The sequence below is a fragment of the Emys orbicularis genome, chromosome 12, assembly GCF_028017835.1.
Source record: "Emys orbicularis isolate rEmyOrb1 chromosome 12, rEmyOrb1.hap1, whole genome shotgun sequence".
Taxonomy (NCBI): Eukaryota; Metazoa; Chordata; order Testudines; family Emydidae; genus Emys; species Emys orbicularis.
Window position 1 is genome coordinate 5,699,726 of NC_088694.1, and position 23,515 is coordinate 5,723,240.

Consider the following 23,515-nt stretch of genomic DNA (forward strand, 5'->3'; position numbering starts at 1 on the left):
TGGAAGGTTCTCAAGAGAATCTAGGAAGGGCCCTCTTAAAAAATAAAAACACATCAACTATGTGTATATCCATCTCTTACCATACTTCCTATCTTTCTTATGCATTGGGATAGTTTGCACTTGTGCCTTTAATAATGATGCTTTAAAAAACTGCCAAACATCTTGAACTCTTTTTTCCCTGACTTGCTTCCTATGGGATCGTACCTACCAATTCCCTGGGTTTGCTAAACTCTGCCTTCTTGAAGTCCATTGTCATTATTCTGCTGTTTTCCCTCCTACCATTCCTTAGAATCAAAAACTCTATCAACTTCATGATCACTTTCATCCAAGCCTCAAATTCTCAACCATTTCCCCCCTATTTGTCAGGATCCAGTGTAGAACAGCCTCTTCCCTGGTTGCTTCCTCCACCTTCTGTAATAAGAAGTTGTCTACAATGCACTCGAAGAACTTGTTGGATAATTTGTGGCCCTGCTGTATTATTTTCCCAACAGATGTCTGGGTAGCTGAAGTTTCCCATCACCACCAAGTGTTCTGCTTTGGATGATTTTGTTAGTTGTTTTAAAAAAGCCACATTCACTACTTCTTCCTGGTTAGGTGGTCTACAATAGACACCTACCATGACATCAACCTTGTTCTAACCCCATTTAGCCTTACCCATCCATAGCCTTGCAACAGGTCTGCCTCCCATTTCTATCTTGATCTCAGTAGGAAAGATAGTAAGTCTGGTAAGAGCCCACCATGGCTTAACTAGGAGATCGTCAACGACCTGAAACTCTTACAAAAAGTGGAAACCAGGTCAAATTACTCAAGATGAATATAAAAAGACAACACCACCAGCATGTAGGGACAAAAATTAAAAGGCCAAGGCACACAATAAGCTAGGGATATAAAGGGTAACAAGAAAACATTTTACAAATACATTAGAAGCAAGAGGAAGACTAAGGCAGAATAGGGCCATTACTCAATGAGGAGGAAAAGACAATAACAGAAAATATAGCAATGACCAAAGTGTTAAATGCCTTTTTTGTTTCAGTTTTCACCAAAAAAAACCTAGCAGTGATTGGACCACTAACATAGTGAATATCAGTGTAAATGGGGTAGGATCCAAGTTTAAAATAGGGAAAGAACATATTAAGAATTACTTAGACACGTTAAATGTCTTCAAGTGGGCAGGGCCAGACAAAATACATCCTACAAGACTTACAGTACTGGCTGAAGAATCTCTGATCCATTAGTGATTATCTCTGAGAACTCATGAAGAGCGGGAGAGGTCCCAGAGGACTGAAAAAGGGCAAATATAGCCCCTATCTATAAAAAGGGGAATAAGGACAACCTGGGGAATTACAAATCAGTCAGTTTAACTTTGGTACCCAGAAAGATAATGGGAGCAAATCATCAAACACTTTGTAAGCACCTAGAAGATAATAAGGTGATCGTAACAGTCAACATGGATTTGTCAAGAACAAATCATGTCAAAACAACCTAATATCCTTCTTTGGCAGGATAACAAGCCTTGTGAATAGGGGGAAGCAGTAGCTGTGATATACCTCAACTTTAGTAAGGCTGTGGATACTGTCTCACATGACCATCTCATAAGCAAACCAAGGAAATATAGCCTAGACGAACCTACTGTAAGATGGGTGCACAACTGGCTGGAAAATCATACTCAAAGAGGAGTTCTCAGTGGTTCACAGTCCATCTGGAAGGCCAAATCGATGGGGGTCCCGCAGGGACTTGTCTGGAGCCTGGTTCTATTCAATATCTTCATAAATGATTTGGCTAATGGGATAGAGAATACACTTATAACGTTTGTGGAGGATACCACCCTGGGAGGAGTTGCAAGCGCTTTGCTTTGGAGGCCAGGATTAGAATTTAAAAATGACTTCCTTTTGCCTCCATTTCCCCTAATGCTGGACTGTGAACCATTGATAACTCCTCTCTGAGTATGATTTTCCAGCCAGTTGTGCACCCACCTTATAGTAGGTTTGTCTAGGCTACATGTTGTGAGATCTACAGGTGAAAAGCCTTGTATGGACCCCGTCCAGCACAGTCAACAGGAAGTGTTCCATTGACTTCAATGAGAATTGGATCAGGCCCCATAAATGGCACAGGGGAGTGGGATCCCTGAAAGTGGGACTGCACATGCAGCTGAGTGGCTTGTATGGAGCAGTTATTACATACGGCACATAACGATGTAAGGCAATATGCTCCTGGCTTCTGTTTTGGGGCACGCGAGAGACATTGACCATAGCTCCTTGCCTCAAAACGGAGGCTAGGATATTGCCTTTACACCCTTATGTGTCGCATGTAATAACTGCCTTTTTAACATGCCTGAAATCCTCAGGCTGACGTAAGAATCGCCACTAACCCTCTAAAATTCCATTTCATTCCCTATTCCCCTCCCCTTCGCCTCTTTCCCCGTTTTCTCTCTTCCCTTCCTCCCTTTTTAACCTCCTTGACCCTCGTCTTTCTCTATAAATTCCTCTCACTCTCTTCTCTCCTAGCATCTGTTTTCCCCCTTTCTCTCCCCTTCCCCTCTCCCATGTAGCAGTCTACAGCTGGGTGAAATTCACCCAGGGGACGGCTACACTCCAATCAGGGGGTGTGCTTGCAATCTAGCTAGCTTGGGGATGCTTCACTAGCAATGAAGCCATGACAACACGGCTAACCACCCAAATGATACCTCGGGTCCCAGGTGGGCTTGCAGAGCCCGGGATGAAGTCTGTCCTGCCACAGCGTCACTGCTATTCGTATGTGAGCTAGTTAAAGGTAGGCCTTGTATGTCTGCACATGCGTCAATCACCCCTCCCGATCGCAGTGCAGATTGTAGGTACCCTAAAGTGAAACCTCATCGTGTCACACATGCCTCTCCACCTCTGGCCTTTAGCTAGGCAGCCCCGCTTGCTTCACGGGGTTGGTGCCTTGCACCCACCTGAGACCTGGCAGCAATTCACTTGGCTTCCTTCTGGCCTTTTGTTGCCAAGAGAGGTGTGGCTTAAGGGCAGGGCAGCAATTTAGCTATAAAGAAGATGATGTGCAGAGGGCGTTATTGCAAAGTCTGCTCCTGACAGGTACCATCTGACCTGCCTCCAATGTGATACGTTGGCAGAATTACACAGACACCTTTGGAAGGCAGCTGGAGACAAGCATTGCAGGGCTGCTCAGCACAGCTCTTTAAAGAGCTCATGGCTGGAAAACTAGGAGAACCTCGTTGACATTGGCTCTGCTGCGGGGAGACCTAACTCCTGACATAATTCAGCTCCTCTACCCGGCAGCATGAATTCCAGGCTTGGAGCCGGTCCTCTGCACACCAGCCTCTGGGACTTTGATGCCAGGACACTGACAGAAATCAGCTTCCAGGCAGGAGACCTCTTCCAGGTCGTCCGGCAAGAAGGAGAATGGTGGTGGGCCAAGAAAGTCGATGGCTCGAACAGGATCCTAGCAGAAGGTTATGTTCCTTACAATTACTTAGCAGAGCAGGAGACAATGGAGGCAGAATCGTAAGTAAAACCCTGCTGGGGTCAGGAATCTTAACCACTGTTTAATGCTGGAAGATAAGAGGGCTTTGCCTTTGTTAGCCAAATGGCAGTTTAGCCAAGCCAAGCAGTTTTTGGTGTCAGTCTCTGAGCTGATCCATAGATAGTGGCTTGTTTCTGTATAGGAAACTACAGCCCTTTTACAAAGGTTTGGGTTACAATGAAACACTGGGGCAGCATCCCACAAGGCAAGGCCAAAGAGAACCTGTATCTGACACCCATATGCCCAGCACTGGATGGCAAGGACAGCCTCTGGAAAGGGAAATAGGGAGGGCTAGATATCTAGGACCTGAGTATCGGCATGCTCTGGCTGCCTTCTTTGTGCCATGCCAGTGACCCAGACCAGGCATAACCTCAGGTCAACAAGCTTCATTTATGGCTGTTTTGCATCGCCAAGATGGTCCTGGGAAGCCTGGTCCCCTACTCTTTGGCTGTGAATCCCAGAGACAGGGAAGGTGTGTATGAAAAGCGGGTGGGAACGCCACTTCCCACCAGTGACTGGCTGATGCTCTTTGTTAACCAGCTTCTGTAACTTAACTAACTTGTAAAGCGAACTCATCCATAGGGTTAATGGGGCCAATTAACCAGTGGCTAGTGCAGCCTGGACCCCTGTGATGAACTAGTGGGGTCCTGTGGAATATGATTAGCCAGCAGGTAAGCCAGCATGAGGAAGCTCTCCACCAGCAGCCACCCTGGTGCTAAACCTCATGGCATGAATTTATGTCCAGGGAGTTGGGGTCTGGGTGCGCCACAAAGACAATGCAGCAACCCCAAAAGAAGTCATAGATGCAGAAAGAGACTGAACCTTCCTTAGCTTGAGGGATGTGTTGATGGAGCGGGGGGCAGAGTCCTGTCCCCTGAAGCAGGTTCTTTGTGGTTGGGGGATGCAGAACAGCGACACACTGACGTCTCTAGCTGGCCATGGAGTTGTTACAATAGCACTAGCTAGGTTGATGCAGAGATCCCCGGGTGTGCTGACACTCTAGGGAGACTCCATCTCAGCACAGGTTTATTTTCTCTCCTCCTCCAGCTGGTTTTTTGGGCAGATCTCGCGTTCCGAGACCTTACAGAGGCTGCTGTCGGAAAAGAACAAGACCGGGGCCTTTCTAATCCGAATCAGTGAGAAAAAAGATACTGACTACGTGCTTTCAGGTAAGTCTAACTATTTCTCTCCCTCCTTCTGACCCACCCTCTGTAACAAAACACCAGCCCTTTTGCTTAGACCTCTGAATATGGAATTTCCTTTTCTGGACTATTTAGCAACTTCACAGGAGCCAGCCATACTAAAGACACTATCCATTTTTTTGAATTGGCTATCTGAAAGGAGAAGGTGCTTCCAATTTAGAGTGCCCTTGCATTCAATGGTATGTCTTGATTTCTTTTTTTTATTCCTTTGTAAGAAGTAAAGGTATTTTTTTCTGCTCTGCCTGTTGCTATTAATAAGGCATTTTCCTGTGAAATTGTTTAGCTTGTTACTCCAGGGAATCGGTGAAACTGATCATAAACAAAGCTGTGTTAGATGCTGAAGATACCCCAATACCACTTCCACCCATTTCTTTCATGGATAGTGATCTGGGTAGGTACAAACATTTTGGAAAGAAATGTGCTCAGCAAGCTGGCATGTCTCTTTAAGAAACCATATGTGATCACTCTCCGTTCCATAGTACAGAAATCACATTCTTCTTCCCCTCCTCCATCCCAGATCAAACGCATTGAAAGTTGTTCCTTTGAGCCAACTGCTCAGACAGCTGCTAGAAATGGGGATTCTGAGCCTCTCTGTTACAGGAAGACAGCAGTAAAGTTTGCAGTCTGCAGTTCCAGTGGTTAATCTCCTGCGGCTGCATCAAGTCTCAGGACAATACCTACCAGGAAACAGAGCAAAAATAACTCAGATGTTTGCCAGTAATGAGTGATTGAAGTTAGTCAGGGCCTTAAATGTAAACATGTATTTAAACCTTAAAAAAAAAAAAAAAACATAGTTCCAGCTGAAACCAAGGCTTGTGCGTTCCAGGAAGACTTGTTGGAGGGCATGTGTCTAACAAAGGTGTGCACTGAGTCCAAGTGCAGCAGGGAACAAGGATCAGAAACACAAGATCAGAGGACTCTGGATTCTTCTCTGCAAGCATTGGCAGTGTTTGAAGGGAACGGACTAAAATTCCTGAAAGCATTGCTAGTCATCACTGATACACATTCTAGCTGGTTACATATTTGGTTTATTTCAGTACCCAGAGTGAGCAAGGTGCTTTATAGACACTGTCTCCAGGGATTACAATCACCATTACACCAAGGTGCTGAGCACCCACAACTCTGCAGTCAATGAGAGCAACAGATTGTTCAGCACCTCTGACAGCCAGGCCTTAAGTTAAAGGAAATTGGTGATTTTAGTGAGAGAGCACCACATTCAATTCTGAAACCCAGGCGCAGGAGGTAGGCAGACCCTGTACAGATCCAAACCTTTCCCCCACCTGTGACAGGTGTCTGAGGAATGACTTCTTGCCTCCTGGCATGTTGTCAGTTACTGGAATGGGAAGGGAGCAGCACATTTAATGACTGCTTTGCATTGTGTGCTCCTCCCGCCTCTCCTCCTTGATTTCATAGTTCGGGATAACTCAATCGTGAGGCACTACAAGATCTGGCGGAACTCCCAGGGGAACCTCTACATGAACGCTGCGCTCTCCTTCCCGGATCTGCTCAGCCTGGTGGAGCATTACAAAGCGAAGAACCTCTCCCACGGCCTGAGACTGACAATCCCCTGCTGGAAGGTAAATCTGAACCAGCCAAGAACTGCCAGGATGATGCTTGTGGTGGGAGCGTTAGTTGGTGAGTGAGTCAGGATATGGAAGGACAAGTTTGATGTCTTCTTGAATGCAGGCCTGGAAGTCAGATGGGCTCAGTACAGGGGTGACTGGGTGAAATTTTATGGCCTGTGTTATATAGGAGGTCAGATGGGCTCTATCACAGGGTCAAATTCTCTGGTTTGTGTTCTACAGGAGATCTTAAAATCTATTAGTTAGACCAGGGGACTTGAAATCAGAAGACTTAGATGCTATTCCTGACTCTGTCACCGACTCTCTGACTTTGGGCACATCCTGAAACCTACCTGTGCCTCCATTTCCCAATCTGTAACATGAGGAGAATAATACCCACTTTTGTAAAATCATTAGGAGGTAGATGCCATATAAGCACCAAGGGCCAGATTTCAAAGGTATTTAAGTGTCTGGAGATGCAGATAAGTACATAGTAGCATTTTCAAGAGATGTTAAACAGGTTAAGCCCCTAACTCCCATTGAAATCAATAGAAGTTAGATGCCTAATCTGTTTAGGCATTTTTGAAAATCCCTCTAGGCACTTACCTGCATCTTCAAGTGAGTAAATACCTTTGCAAATCTGGCCCTGCGTATTCGTATTGTTAGGTGATACATGAGTTGGCACACTTATAGCATGAGAGAGATACCATGGTCTAGATCGGGGCGGGCAAACTTTTTGGCCTGAGGGCCGCATCGGGTTTCGTAAATTGTATGGAGGGCCGGTTAGGGGAGGGGGTCGTGGGCCCTCCGCCCCCGGGACCCCTGCGCCATCAACACCCCCCCGCTCCCTGTCTCCTGACCGCCCCCAGACCCCCGCCGCCCCATCCAACCCCTCCTCTCATTCCTGATGGCCCCCCACGGGACCCCTGCCCCATCCAACCACCCCGTCCCCTGCCTGCCCCCCGGAACCCCTGCCCCTGCCTGCCCCCTGCCACCCCATCCAACCCCCTCTCCTTTCTGACTGCCCCCACGACCCCTGTCCCCATTCAACCCCGTTTCCCCCCCCAACCACCATCCACACCCCCACCCCTGACCACCACCCTGAACTCCCCTGCCCTCTATCCAACCTCCCCTGCCCCCTGCCCCCTTACCGCGCTGCCTGGAGCACCGGTGGCTGGCGGTGCTACAGCCGCGCTGCCCAACTGGAGCCAGCCACGCCGCCGCCGCCACCACGCAGCACAGAGCACCGGGTCAGGCCGGGCTCTGCAGCTGCGCTGCCCCAGGAACTCACAGCCCCGCCGCCCAGAGCATTGCGCCGGCGGTGGAGCGAGCTGTGGCTGCGGGGGAAGGGGAACAGCAGGGGAGGTGCCGGGGCTAGCCTCCTGGGCCAGGAGCTCGGGGGCTGGGCAGGATGGTCCCATGAGCTGTCATTTGCCCACCCCTGGTCTAGATAATACTTAGTCCTGCCATGAGTGCAGGGGACTGGACTAGATGACCTCTCGAGGCCCTTCCAGTGGTATGATTCTATGACTTTAGGAACTCAGCCAGAGGTTATGGGTCTATTATAGGAATGAGCGGGTGAGGTTCTGTGGTCTGCAAAGTGCAGGAGGTCAGACCAGATGATCACAATGGTCCCGTCTGGCCTTAAAGTCTATGAGTCTATAAGAGTCATGAGAATGATTAAAGAATTGGATAACATGCCTTATAGTGATAGACTCTAGGAGCTCAATCTGTTTAGCTTAACAAAGAGAAGGCTAAGGGGTGGCTTGATCACACTCTGCACCTACCTGCATGGGGAACCAAACTTTGATAATGGGCTCTTCAGTCTAGCAGACAAAGGTATAACAAGAGCTAATGGCTGGACATTGACGTTAGACAAATTCAGACTGTAAATAAAGCACCATTTTTTTTTTTTAACAGTGGAACACCTTACCAAGGGCTGTGGTGGAGTCCCCATCACTGGCAATTTTAAAATCCAGATTCGATGTTTTTCTAAAAAATATGCTCTCGTTCAAACAGAAATTAATTCAGGGAAGACCTGTGGCCTGTCTTATCCAGGAGATCACGCTTGTTAATCACAATGGTCCTTTCCGGCCTTATAAATCTGCTAATGAGTAAATAAATCAGCCCCCGACACAGAAATGCACACTTAGTGTCAACCAAACACTGCCATCCAGTGACTGCATGTATATTATATACTCCTGGGGGAATTCTGCCCCACTGCACGCATACAGAATTCATATCCTCTGCAGATTTCTTTGCTCCCCACAGAAAAATGGGGAAGCAAACAAATCTGCGGGGGACATGCGCCCCTTCCCAGGCAGCCCGGACATCTCTCTTCGAGCACCTGGAGCAACCGGTGGAGATGTAAATCACTGCGGGGGGTACAGGGCTGGGCGTGTGTGGGGAGACATCAATCACTGCCAGGCGGACGGGGCTGGGTGTGCATGTGACTGAATGAGCGAGAGAGGCTATTGCAACACACCCGGCATGGAGGGATAGAGCTTCAGGTTGTTTGGATGTAGGCTCAGGGCAGGCTTTATCCCCTCAAGAAGGCTAACAGCATTTTGGGCTGTATAGGTAGAGGCATTGCCAGCAGATCGAGGGACGTGATCATTCCCCTCTATTCGGCATTGGTGAGGCCTCATCTGGAGTACTGTGTCCAGTTTTGGGCCCCACACTACAAGACGGATGTGGAAAAACTGGAAAGAGTCCAGCGGAGGGCAACAAAAATGATCAGGGGGCTGGAGCACATGACTTATGAGGAGAGGCTGAAGGAACTGGGATTGTTTAGTCTGCAGAAGAGAAGGATGAGGGGGGATTTGATAGCTGCTTTCAACTACCTGAAAGGGGGTTCCAAAGAGGATGGATCTAGACTGTTCTCAGTGGTAGCAGATGTCAGAACAACGAGTAATGGTCTCAAGTTGCAGTGGGGGAGGTTTAGGCTGGATATTAGGAAAAACTTTTTCACTAGGAGGGTGGTGGAATCTCCTTCCTTAGAGGTTTTTAAAGTCAGGCTTGACAAAGCCCTGGCTGGGATGATTTAGTTGGGGATTGGTACTGCTTTGAGCAGGGGGTTGGACTAGATGACCTCCTGATGTCCCTTCCAACCCTGATATTCTATTCTATGATTCTGTTCTATTCTAAGAAGAGCAGAAAATGTAGCAGCCTGCCTGCTTAGTTATTACTGTTCCTACTGTTATTGTATTGTTCCCATTCTTAATCAATTCCCCCAGCAGCATAAAACAGGTGTAAAAGTTTTAAGGCTCCTTTACATTGCCAGGGTGGTGTAAAGGCGCCTTATTGTAAATGACAGGAAGGGAATCCTCAGCTAGGAAGATCTATGTGGTTTCTTGCTTTTTTTCCTCTGCCCGAGTGGCACAATGGGGTTAGATTACAGCTCAGGATCTATTTTACTTACCCATTTAAAAAAAAAAAGACTTTGAGGGCAAATAAAACATTTGTCAAGCAGTCAATAAAATGTCAGGACAATCAGAACTGAGCACTTCCCGAAGTAGCCAGGCAGGTCCAGATGAAGTTACCAAAGGGATATTCATTCTTGTGCATGACGTGAATGGCTTTCACATCCTGCACCGAAAACGGCTACGCCAGCTTCTCATGCAAAACTGCACGCGAAGGGGGACAAATTATTTTGCGCATCCTGCAATGTTGTTCTCAATCATGACCAACAGTCTGTAATTTGTTGATCATTTTGCCTTAAAAAAAAAACCCCAAACTGAAGGAAGATATGGCTCAAGAGGAAGGCAGAAACATGTACACTGAAAAACAAAACACAGGCGGAGAAAGAACGTGTGGAGGTGAGTGGAAATATCAGAAAATGTTATAATATAGAAAAATAAGATAAGTAGCTTAGAAGAGCTATAGTGATGGGGTCTCTTCGCTTGCTTGGAGATCTTGAATAGACAGCTCTGTTTTTAAACTTTTTTTAAGTGATGACTATGGTCAGTTTTCTGTTGATAATAATACACTCTACACTGTCACTTTTGCACTTTCACATGATGTTCTACAGTCGACTGTAATTTAATAATGCACTTTTGTTATTGAGTGTGAGTCTCCTGAATAGAGGCATAAGCCAAATAACTAAATATTACAATATATATATAATCATGTGATCATTTACTATACTATAAATCTAAATTAAAATCTAGACATTCGGAACTAAATGCAGGGGGAGGGATAGCTCAGTGGTTTGAGCATTGGCCTGCTAAACCTAGGGTTGTGAGTGCAATCCTTGAGGGGGCCATTTTGGGATCTGGGGCAAAAATCTGTCAGGGGATTGGTCCTGCTTTGAGCAGGGGGTTGGACTAGATGACCTCCTGAGGTCCCTTCCAACCCTGATATTCTATAATGTGAATAAATGTATTAATCTAAGATTAAAGATGTCACATGGATAGTAAACATTGGTGCTCACTCAAGACTTATCTAACTTCTCTACTTTCAGATTTGTACAGCATGAGTGAAGACACTAGCGGGTGCCAACATCCCTATGTCAAAGACTGACCACCCACTTGTGCAAGATTTTCTTGACAGCAGGGTCCGGAACGGTGGTGCAATTCCTGATAGGACACAACTGACTGAGGCACTCACCCAAAGTGTACCTCAAAGAAAAGCAAAACTTAAAACTGAAGCTTAAAGACAAGAAAATCACTGTTATCTTTGATGACTGTACTGTTTGCACCATTAGAACCTGCTTGCCATGGGCATGTTAACTCTTTTTTGGTGGATAAAGTGTTTTTGATGCTGTTAATCAGTCAGCTGTTTCACAGGCTGTAGTCAAAGCAGGAAATGATTATGAAAATGTTTTAGTAATTGATACTGACAATGTTACTTACATGTAAAAGGCATTTAATTCTGTGTTTTCGACACTGTTTGCAAATTCTGTCCATATCACCTGTTTAGCACGTATTGTTAATTTAATTAGTGGATCATTTCAAAAGCCTTTTCAGCTGGTTGATACACATGTAAAGTGCTTCAAAAACATGTTCTATAATTCTGGTAGTAGGAAAGTGAGGTACCTCCGTTTCATTAACCAGAAACTACAAGAGGAGTCTCCAGATGCAAAAGCATCCAGGTGCAAAAGCTACCTTCTAGCCCGGGTAGAACATGCTGGAACATCTGGTTCCATGATATTCAGTATCACGCTAAGAACTTTCAGTTCTACAAAGAGTTCTTCAGTGAAGAGAGCAACAGCAACTCCTCAGTTTCTGTGCAAACTGTTCAGAAAATGCTGAATGACCCAACTAAATATGTGTTATTGAAAGTACAGATCGCTTTTGTACAGATCGCTTTTCTAGCACAGAAAGGTGAACAAATTCTCAGTTTAAATCTGGCATTTGAGAGCAGGAAGCCTTGCACTGTTAAAGCATTTGACCTTCTGGAAGAAGAGCAGATATATTGCAGTTCACATCTAGAGCTCCCTTCAGAAAGCACCTCAGAGTTTTTCAAATGTAGGGGAAATGTATCTCCTGTTGAAAGACTTGCCTTTCTAGATCTCTTTAAAGAGGCATTCCATGAAGCTTCTCAAAAGCTTGACAAATATTTGTCCTTTGGACAACCAGGTCTGAATTTTCTGAAGGCTTGTAGGTTATTTGATCCTCATTGTGTTTATATCTTGCCAATACACTGTGAGTATTTTCAAGCAATACCTGGTTTTTCTGAGGTACCTGAACAGGAGCTAAAACTGTACAGGGAAAAGATTGTGCTTGAAGCTATTCAAAGTAAACCTATTTTTGTAGACCTCCAAGTCTTTTGGCTTTCGGTGAAAGAGAAGATTCCAAATATCGCCAAATTGGCCTTGAATTGCATAAATGCTGTCTCAAACCCTGCAGATGGAAAGAGGAAGTTTTTCACTGTACAATTTTATCCTTTCCGCAAGAAGGAAATCACTAAATGAGAAAAACTTGAAGGCTCTTTGTTTTCTGTACTATAATTTAAATAAAAATACTGGATTGCATTGAAATGCAGGACAATGATTAGCAAAAATGAATGACTTTCGTATGTGAAAGTCTGAGCAATTTAAAGTGACATTCTACTTTATTTTTATTCTGCAGTCTGGTGTTCTGTAATGTAATTTCAATGAAAATCCAGATTATAACTGGAATGCGGGTATTGGTTACCAAGTATTTGCAATGTAACTTTCATGTGTTTAGGAAATGCTGGATTGTTGTTGTGGCTTTTTTCTGTATTGCTGTTTAAATAAATTACTAAAATAATTGAAACGGGCATGATTATATTGCGTTATTTTGACAAATAAAATATGGAGAATTTTGCAGAATTTTTGGTGCAGAATTCCCCAGGAGTAAAATTATACAAGTTCTTCCAATGTTGTATATACATCCTATTAGTCACTGCCCATTCTGTAAGATCAGCAACTATAGAAATCAAATTTGCTTGGCAAAAATCAATCCCTGGTGTAAATATTGAAGTCAGGGGAGTTACCCTCAGAATGATGGCAAATTAATGCATAAGCATATCAAGAAATGGCAAGGGAGACTGAAGGAGCAAGGTATCAGGATAGCATCTCAGATTGGCAGATGGTTTGGGTGTATATTGGAACTTTGTGTGGGTAGAAGATTGAGTGTTATCGATGAAACAGCTCCCATAGACTAACATAGGAATTAAATCCTATAAGAATGGACTCTCAAGACTGAGGACTTTGAGTCTCTCTGGTTCTGCTGCCAACCTCCAGGAGCATCAGGTGCATCTGACACAGACTCGGCTCCATCCTCATGACTAAGCTACCTGGCCAGTAACTTGGCATGAGCAACTTCTAGGCTGGTAACTATGACAGGTTTCAGAGTAGCAGCCGTGTTAGTCTGTATCCGCAAAAATAACAGGAGTACTTGTGGCACCTTAGAGACTAACAAATTTATTAGAGCATAAGCTTTCGTGGGCTACAACCCACTTCTTCGGATGCTGTGACGGGTTGGATCACAGAAACCCCCTTGGGAGCTGCCACCCAATGTGCAAAGACTACCCCTGCTTCTGTTTTCCCTGCCAGCTCAGGATTCCAGCACCCTGTCTTGCTGAGCCAGACACTCCAGTCTGCTCTAACAAAGACTCAGGGTCTGAATCACTAGTCCCAAAGCTGCAAGTTTACCCGAAACCAGCTCACAGGAGTGTGCTTGTCTTTAGCACTCAGATGCCCAACTCCCAATGGGGTCTAAACCCAGATAAATCCGTTTTACCCTGCATAAAGTTTATGCAGGGCAAACTCATAAATTGTTCGCCCTCTATAACACTGATAGAGAGATATGCACAGTTGTTTGCTCCCCCAGGTATTAATACATACTCTGAGTAAATTACTAAATAAAAAGCGATTTTATTAAATACAGACAGTAGGATTTAAGTGGTTCAAAGTAGTAACAGACAGATGTTACTATGCATCCGAAGAAGTGGGTTGTAGCCCACGAAAGCTTATGCTCTAATAAATTTGTTAGTCTCTAAGGTGCCACAAGTACTCCTGTTATTTTTGCTGGTAACTATAACACCTATACAGAACTTGAATGAATGATTGTGTGAATGAATCTATCTATCTATATATATATGTGTGTGTGTGTGTATAAGGAATAAGTAGTGATAGGAATAAGTAGTCAAACAACGTTGTTTACTTTTATCTTTTGCTTTATCATTATATTTACAATAAATGTGGCATCTTTGCCTTATCCCTCTTAATAAGATCTTGCTGGTTTTTATTTTATGGGTATAACAATCTAGGGGGTATGCATCTATGTCATTTGACTAGGGAAGCATGTAGCATCTCTTATGCTCACCCAGTGACATGGAAATAACAGCTGATACATAGACCATTCCTTAATCCCTTCACTGCTGCCTGTGCACACGTGCCTCACTACAGCAGAAGAAGGATGCAATGAAGAAGCCTTGTCTCGCAAATAGGACACCTGTAGAGAAGTCAGCCAGGCCACCAGCTTTTGCTTCATGGATATTCATGTTGGAAACCTGAGATTTGGCAACAAAAAATCATAGATTTCACCCTAGGGGAAAAATCATTTCCAATTGTGACTATTTCACCCAGGCTGCAGTTAGGAACTTGGCCTGGGGTGCAACTTTGCTCTCTAGAGTGTGAAGTCTCATTTGTTTTTGAAAGAAAAAAAAACACTTTTTCCTTGGTGAAGTGGCATGGGGTTTATGCTTGTGGACGCTGCCTTTCATGTTGCAAAAGAGAAAGTAAAGAAAGAAAAGGTGGCATTTTTGCAAGTGGAAAAACATGTGTTGCCCTGCCCCAAAATGGTCTAATTGTCTAGGTGCTTACATGGCTTCCCTCAATGTGGTCTGCAAACATCTCCATGGTATCTGAGTACTTCCATGGTAATGACACGTTGTAGGAGCACATCCTGGAACATCTTGTTGTCACCGAGTGGTGTAGAGCGAATATAACACCCTTTCTCTGGATGTATAATCACATCAATCACCCTGATCGATTGGTCCATCAGCCCTTGCAGAGAGCACTGATCACAACACATCATTCATGTTGTTCTAGCCAGGCCTTCAGCCACCTGCTGGCCCAGCTGTCAGTGGTGGACCTATATCTCCGTTATTTCCCCCGATGGACTGTCTCAGGCTGAAACATTATAAAGTTGTTTTGTTGTTGTTTAATCTAGCAAGAACAAGAGCCTCTTCCTCACTGGGATGACTGGGAAAGACCCAGAGAAGAATTCAGTCTGGTCAAGAAGCTGGGAGCTGGATACTTTGGAGAAGTCTATGAAGGATACTGGAAAAACAAGGTCAAAGTTGCAATTAAAACAATCCCCAAAGGTGAGAACTTTTATTCTGGAGAAATGTTTGTGCTCTTTATCTAGAGAGTGTAGCAGTGGCTTGTCTTCTTTTTGCTGCTTCAGCTTCCCCCACTGTCTGGCTAGTCTCAACCGCTGGCCAAACCAAAACTCTACCCTTTTCAGGATAACGAGAGTCCATTGACAACAAACAACTGTTCCAACCCAAGTTTAAGCCTTTACCCCTGAGTCCAGTGCTTCTCACACAGCCCGCTCCCGAACAAAGAACTTACCCCTCCCACAGTTCCGGAGTCCTGCCTGTTTCTTTGGCCTTTTCCCTGGATCTTTCTCATACTGCTTCCCACAGCTCCTTCTAGCCTCCTTCCCTGATTTCCTCTCAGCAAAGACCCCAATCACTGTGGCAGCAGGCCTCTCCTACCTGTCAACAGAAGATTATTATAGGCAGGAGATGGAAATAGAGTTAATTTATATTCCTGCTCCATTTCCCAGGATTCTTTTCTCTGGCCTATGATTGCAAGAGTGCCACTGGGAACTACAACTCCCAGAATGCCTTGCTGCATGGGTAGGGTTGTGTCACTGTAGACCTGCCTTCCACTCTGTGGTAGAGGGTTGTCAGTCATTGTTGTGGGTGGTTTTTTTTTTTTTTTTTTTTTTAAAGGGTCGTGAAGAAATGCAAAGTATTTGTAACCACAGTGGTTATGGTGCAAACTCACCCCCACCCCTGAGGCTTGCCTTTATCCTTGACTTATATAATAACAAAGCCCTGGGGCAGGCCTGTACCTACAACATGAACGGTAGCCCCAAGTCCGAGCAGGCTGTTCCTAGGGTTTCTCTGAAAGACCTTCCTCCTGCTTTCTCTGGCTCCAGAAAGGCTACCCTAGGTTAAAACCCAGCCAGTTCTATGGATTTAAGTGTGTTAGCCTGCATCTTAATGAGTATTGAGAGACCTTTTCGCTTGTGTGAAGCTAATTGAGCCAACATGATTGAAAAACACTTCCTTTGTGCCCATCAGGACATGGCTTTGTAGTCCTGAGATGGAGATAATAAGTCCCACTTGGTCCAGCTGCCAAAATGAGTCACTAAAGTCCCGTGACTCCATGCAGGGTCCTAAAGCTGATACCCAGTGTGGCAAAATGGCCAATGTTGGTATGGTGGGTCCCACGCTTTTCTTGGTGTGGGGTGCTAGGACATCGTCCCTTGTCCCGCTAGTGGCCCGGGAAGGTGGTAGAGGAGAGAAGCGGGGAAGGAGTCTGGGTTTGCTCCTCACCCTGAGCCCCAGCCCCTCTGAACCCCTGCAGGTTTCTTACCCTCTTCCCCCTTGGGTAGGGTTACCCTCAGTCCTTGACACTGGGGAAGGGAGTCTCCCTTCCCTCCAAACTCCAGTCCTCTCTCCTTCCTCCCACCACCCTGCCTGCCTGAAGCAGGGTTTTTATTAGGTTCCTGACAGGGCCTTAATTGAAGGTGCTCCAATTAACCTGTAGTAACCTTCCCTACTCTACAGGGAACCGTGCCTTAATAGGCCTAGGGCTTATACCCGCCCACTTCCCAGCACCCAATAAGATCACTCTCCCACCGCTCCCTGGCCCTGCTGTCTCACCCCCATCACAGTATTGGTATGCTGAGAGGTACGGGTGACTGAATGGGTCACAAACCTCTTTGAGATGGGGTGTGAATGCACCCTTCAATTAACACAACTCTCAGGATAAGTTAAGCACAAGTGCCTCCCCTAAGACGACAGGGGTTGTGAACCCACCCAGGAGTTTTACTGGGTGGGCAGAGCAGAGGGGCTTTTGGCTGAGGTGAGTACAATGTGACCCTGGAAAAGCTAGAGAGTCTGGTGTTGGTTAAAAAGGCTTGGGGCCGTAAGCTAAGACACTGCTTCTTTTGTTCTCGACTCCTCCTGAATTCAGAGAAGCAGGCCTTTGGACTATTTCCTTGTAAGTTAGGGGTAGGCAACCTTTCAGAAGTGGTGTGCTGAGTCTTCATTTATTCACTCTAATTTAAGGTTTCGTGTGCCAGTAATACATTTTAACATTTTTAGAAGGTCTCTTTCTATAAGTCTATAATATATAACTAAACTATTGTTGATTGTAAAGTAAATAAGGTTTTTAAAATGTTTAAGAAGCTTCATTTAAAATGAAATTAAAATGCAGAGCCCCCTGGACCGGTGGCCAAGACCCGGGCAGTGTGAGTGCCACTGAAGATCAGCACGCGTGCCATAGGTTGCCTACTCCTGTTGTAAATAAACAAGATTGCATCAAAGAAAATGCCAGACTCCATCAATTTCTACTTCCAACTGGAACATCCTCCCGGCCCCGAAATTTGACTAGCTGCTTAGGTCGAAAAGGGGCAACAATATTAATATTGTCATCTCAAGAGTAACACCAGAGACTGGCTCTGTGAAATGCCCCATTTTAGGATTCTGCATCTCTTATCTACGAAGGGGTGTTAGTGGGACAATTTCTTTGTCCAAATATTCTTAGTTGCTTTATGATGGACATGAATGCCCGTGTCTCCATCTCTTAGGTTTCTGCCAATAGCCTCTTGGACTTGGAAGAGGTAATTCAATGTAAAGATCTCTATTAAAGCACCTCATTCCTTTCCATTCTCTTTTCTTACACGGCTCCTTTGCAGCTGACCTGACGTACCAGGCCACTTTTAAGAACGAAACCGAGGTCATGAAGAATCTGAGGCACAAGCACATCCTCTCCCTCTATGCCATCTCTTCTGTTGGAGATCCTGTCTACATCATCACCGAGCTCATGCTCAAAGGAAACCTGCTAGATTTTCTCCGAGGTAAGGCAGATTAGTGGTGCTCCCTGGTGACTTCAAGCCATGGTGAGTGGAGAAAGAGGTTTGATCTTCAAGCTGCCCCCTCCCTTCTTCCTTAACTTACAGCGATGATACAAGCTTAGGTTAAAAACAGGGCACTGGAGGATGTATCATAAAAACTAGAGGATGATCTCCAGGAAGGAGCTGTCTCTGGAACAAGTATGACTGATCTAGTAGTAGGTGAAGCCAGTGGCAGCTGTGGTAGTTCAGGCAGTAGCTGTCTCATGTAGGGCACCCAACAACTGAGGCCTCCAAAATAATTGGTGGACATTTTTGAAAATGGTGGTCTAGTCTCTTAGGAACCACAGGTACTTCACAGTTCTGGGATTAAGCAGGTGGAAAGTGACCCAGGGTTCACTTTTTGAAACCACCTAAGTGTCTTAAGAAGCTAAGTCTCTCATTGGACTCCTAAGGTCCAGATTTTCAAAGGTATTTTAGGTCCCTACACTCTTGGGAGTTAAGCATCTAAATACCTTTGAGGCTCAGGGCCTAAGTCACTTTTTAAAAAGAAATTTAGGGTCCTAAGTGACTTAGTTGCTTTTGAAAATTTTAGCCCAAGACAATTGTGGCGAGAAGATACTAAACCCATGTCAGTGGTTACCTTATACTTTTCAATGGCGGAGATAATTTAATTGTGGGGAAAAGTCAGAGGCACAATTTCATCCTTGCTGTCCATCCATCATTGGTTTTAACAACAGCAGGGATGGAATTCACTAAGTTCAGTGATGTCAACTTTTGTCATCCAAGGAAGTGCAATACAGAGATCTATTGTGTTGGGGGTATGCTCTTACCCCTGTTTGACTTCTACACAGGCTTCCATGACCAGCTAAGATCTTGCTTTGCCTTTTCACCACAGTGTGCCTTCCACCAACCAGAGCTATTTTCCTGTCTTTGATCCACATGGCCGTTGGAGCTAGATAATAATAGAAGGATCTTTTGTTCACTTTTTATCAGAGTCAGAAGGGGAGCATCTGGAAATGACCGACCTGGTTGACATGGCATCCCAAGTGGCTGATGGGATGTGCTACTTAGAGTCTCAGAATTTTATTCACCGAGATTTAGCTGCGAGAAATATTCTTGTTGGAGAAAACAACATCTGCAAAGTGGGTGACTTTGGCCTGGCCAGGCTTATCAAGGTATTGTAAATCAATTCAGGGCTGACAGTGGTGGGAAGGGGGAAGTAAGGAAATGTGATTGCTGAACCCTGATGAATCCCTCAATGAGCTTATGATAACATAAGCCCACTGACGGTTAATAACCATGAGCCATTATCTGCTCAGAGTTACCCCCATGCAACCATGGATTTACTCCGCGGCACTCTGAATACATTCCCCTCTGAGTAATGTTAAAATGTGGCTAACTTTGGACACACAAATTAATGGAGCAACAGGCGCATTTGCAAAGGAATTGTCTCAGGGCCTGATTCTGCAACCCATTCTCATGCAGGATAGAGTTTACTCATGTGAGTAATTCCATTCAACTCAGCGGGCGACAAGAGGTGAGGAAGGATTGTAGAATAAGGCGGGTTGGAATGGATCCAATGATCAGTAGATGGGAGAAGCTTTCCACAGCAGGTGCTTCCCAACCCCGAAACAACATCAACGCCGAATACACTAATGATCTCTTACGGCCAAATCCCTCCCAGTTTTCTGTGGTTGCAGAAGGCCTGGGAGCTGCGGAACCAGTGTGGTTGCATTGGCCAAGAGTTGGGGGGCAGGATATAGAGACAATATGGGATGTGAAGCCGTCCCGTCGAGGTTCCCTGCCCAGTAGCATGTAGGGAGAAGGCCAGGGATGGGATCTCTGTGGGGATTGCGGGAGCATGGGAGAGTCATGGAATATTATGCTGGGCTGATGTGGACTGCACGGAGGAGCTCCACAGCTAGTGTGGGAGGGTGATTCCTATCTTTCTGCTTTGCCCAGTTTTTCAGACTGGTCTCATGCCTGGTCCTTGGAGAGCAATTAGCCAGTCTCGCCTGCTGTAAAATCCCAGTTTTGTTTCCTTCAGGCCAAACCAAATGGCACCGATTTTTGACATCTGGAGGGAGCAGAGTGCTGCTTCCAGGAGCTGTATCTACCTCTCCTTTTAATCACAGATCCTTTGTGTTTGCAGGATGATGTGTACTTGTCTTACTCCCACAATATCCCCTATAAATGGACAGCCCCTGAGGCCATTTCCCACGGACGCTATTCCATCAAGTCCGATGTTTGGTCTTTTGGGATCCTTCTGTATGAAATTATCACCTATGGACAGATTCCATACCCAGGTATTGTGCCTGAATGGCGAGGAGTTGCACACAGCATAAGTTTAATTTCACGAGGAATCGTGGAAAGCACCTGCTTTGTGTTTGGTTTGGAGCCCAAGGGAGAGGCATTGGCAAGAAGCCGTGATGACTAGAGCTGTGCAAATAATGGATTTTTCAGGTCACTGGCTATTCTGAAAAAGGAAAGAAAATTGTTTTGATTTTGAGCATTTTGGAAAAGTTTTTAATTTTTTTAAAATAAGATAATCAAAGGAAATTTTGAAACAAAAAGTAATTTCAAATGGGAAGATGAATACGTTTCATTTGGGATTTTCTAAATGAAACATTTTGGTTCTTTTGGCATTTTTTAAAAGTTGTTTTCGAACAGAAACTATTTGATGAAACTGACATGTTTCGATGTTACCAAATCTGCATTCTTCATTGAAAATAAATGTCAAAAATTTTCACCCAGCTCTTGTGCTGACAAGATGCACACGTTAAAGGCATCAAAGCTTGGGAAAACACTCTTCTTCTGATTGCGTCACAGTATAAAGCAAGGTTAAAGTCTCCTTTCTGCCCTCAGTTAACCAGCAACTTTCCCACTGACTTCCACGAGTGTAACTCAGGGCAGAATTGAGCATGGCAATTTATATTCCAGCCACTTTCCCAAGTGCATACAAGAATGCTTCAAGAAGGAATAATGGCACTTACCCCCAAAGATACTGCCACAAGTACTCCTGTTCTTTTTGCGGATACAGACTAACACGGCTGCTACTCTGAAACCTGGATTCCAGTTGTTATTCTGGCTGTACTTGGGTTATGCAGTTATGCTTCTAATATACTTTTTCTTCCTTATTTGTAGGTATGAGTAACAGCGAGGTTTGCAAAAAAGTCCAAACAGGTTTCCAGATGTCCCGCCCGCCAAAGTGCCCACCCATGCTCTATGAAATCATGCGCAAGTGCTGGCACCTCAGTCCAGATCAGAGGCCTGACTTCCAGTACCTCAAAGGGAAACTCCACAGTTTCACGCACTACGAGAACCCAGGGTGATAGCTGCACCAGGAGCCCTTCTCTTTCTGTTTCCTTTCACCTCTTTTGAAGCCTGACATTTCTGTTATAAAGACCTTGGGGATATGAAACCAATCGCTCTCTGGCCTCTGAAACAAGTACACAATGTCGCCTTGGATATCTGCAGGCTTTTCCTAGGTCATTTTCTGAAGAATAGGGATTCTGATATACTAAGGATACATGCTTAAAGAACAGCTGTTTCCAGAGAAGATTAATCTATTTCAGGAGCAAGGACTCATGTCACTTATCAATCATTTCACACACAAATCTGAAGCAACACAAGCAAAACCATTTGGGGTTGATTCTCTCCCAATAAAAGACATTATATTCCTTCTGTCCGCCTTGCAAATTCATTTCAAGACTTCCTGTTGACCAGACCGTTGTATATTTATGCCTGCTCCACAGACCCAATGGTGTTCTTTAAAAAAATTTTTTTTTTAAATTAATGGAGATATCCTATCTCCTAGAACTGGAAGGGACCTTGAAAGGTCATCAAGTCCAGCCCCCTGCCTTCACTAGCAGGACCAAGTACTGAATTTTGCCCTAGATCCCTAAGTGGCCCCCTCAAGGATTGAACTCACAACCCTGGGTTTAGCAGGCCAATGCTCAAACCACTGAGCTATCCCTCCCTCCCTTCCTTCTGTAAGACTTAATTTTTGCAGTAATGTTAGAATGTGTAAATGATTAGCAAAATATATGACAATAATCTAGATGTCCCGGGGGAACTTTTATTGGACTCCACTGTGAGGAATAACAGAATGATCAGCTGTGCAAGACTCCAGGGTCTTGGAAAGGGAGCAATGGGAATCTATTGGGAAAGGTGGGTGGATCAGTATAAAGAGAGAACACCTGATTCCATTCAAAATGTGCTGTAGGGGGCCCGTGCCTTGAACTGCAACTGGGGATTCTGTTGCTTTGCTTCAATACAAATTGTTATACACTGACTGCTGCGCTAGGTGGGGTCACTGGATGCTCCCACTGTTCAAAAAGTACATCATCATGGTTATTAATGTATAATTCATTGTGCCTCCAATTCTGCACCACACATTGGGTGCAATCCAGGATATATTTTTAGAATGATGAGTGTTGGCCCCAAATCCATTATGATCCCTTTCAATCCATCTTTTTTTTTTATTTGCTCCACTCCCCATTATACAACATAATAACTGTCCCTGTATTTTAACTATCTCAAATCACCAGCTGGGTGGGAGGGGGGAACGCCATAGTCCTAGCCCAAAGTCTAGGTCAATGCTTGCCCGAAAAGCTGCCAAGCATCAAACTCAGACTGTGTTGAACCAGCAGAAGAAAAATTCTGCATCCAGAAATCTTCCACCAGGAGTGCCCAGCCCTGCTTTCAGTTCTCCAGCTTCTGAATGGAAGGATTGTCACCCTGAACATCTGAGCTGGCCTGTGCAGGATTCCAAGTGCAGACTATGGAGAGGAGAATGAACCGTCGAGGTGGAAGATGCTGGGGTGTAACGCTACACCCTGAATAGCGAAGAGTCAGGGCTAGACTTTCTAGGGCTAGCTAAAACAATGACATTCAGGTTTATTAGGAAGGAGCAGCTATAAGGCATTGGAAGGGATATAAACCCTCATGCCCTAGGGCATAACCCCACCTCTAATTAGTGGTGGTGAGGAGGAAATACTTTCCTTGTAGACAGGTTATCCCAAGACTGATATTGCAGGGTACCTTACACACTGAGTCAGCTGGTGCTGGCTGCTGTCAGACACAGGATACTGGACTAGATGGCTCTTGGACCTGGTCTAGTCTGGCAGTTCCTATGTTCCCATGGAAGGCTAATGGGGAAAATACATATAAAGCAATCTGGGTGACCTCTGTGAGGAGCACTAAGCATGAAGGGAAAATCACCACAAAGTGAGCGCCCGTAGGGAGGGAAGGAGCGGAATTAGGTTGATAAGACGTTGGCAGGGGAGTCCAAAGAACCAGTTCCAGGCCTTGGTCACCTATGGGAATTAGAATCGTCTAGAGTCAGAGTTTATTCATGGCCTAGCAGGGCTGCCCCTCCCCAGCAGGAATAAGTGATGTCGAGGAGGTTTGAGTATCACAGCCACTGCGATGACTGGAAAGGCAATCATTAGAGGACTGCACACATCATTGCTTCTGTAAACCAAGCTGATGGCACCCACCCAGGGCTCCTTGCAACCCTCATTCCCCTGCCCCTCCCCCCAAGATTTGTGTGTGCCACCCTCCCATCCCCCTTTATTTCAGGGAATAACTGTAACCCTCCCCCCAGCCCTCCCTCATTCCAGGGGCTCTGTGTCCTCCCTGTTCCCCCCGCCCCCCCATATCA

General features: G+C 45.2%; 1 protein-coding gene and 1 pseudogene across 1 annotated transcript; both read left to right on the top strand.

The window, feature by feature from the left end:
* The first annotated feature begins 3,276 nt into the window (after window positions 1-3,276).
* Window positions 3,277-21,182, top strand: PTK6 (protein tyrosine kinase 6). The gene is made up of 8 exons (XM_065413924.1): window positions 3,277-3,500; window positions 4,567-4,688; window positions 6,135-6,298; window positions 14,926-15,079; window positions 17,692-17,853; window positions 18,844-19,025; window positions 20,003-20,156; window positions 20,995-21,182. The coding sequence occupies exons 1-8, from the start codon at window positions 3,277-3,279 to the stop codon at window positions 21,180-21,182; spliced, it is 1,350 nt and encodes a 449-aa protein (XP_065269996.1).
* LOC135886033 (CGG triplet repeat-binding protein 1-like) lies at window positions 9,764-10,878 on the top strand (annotated as a pseudogene).
* Window positions 21,183-23,515: the final 2,333 nt, after the last annotated feature.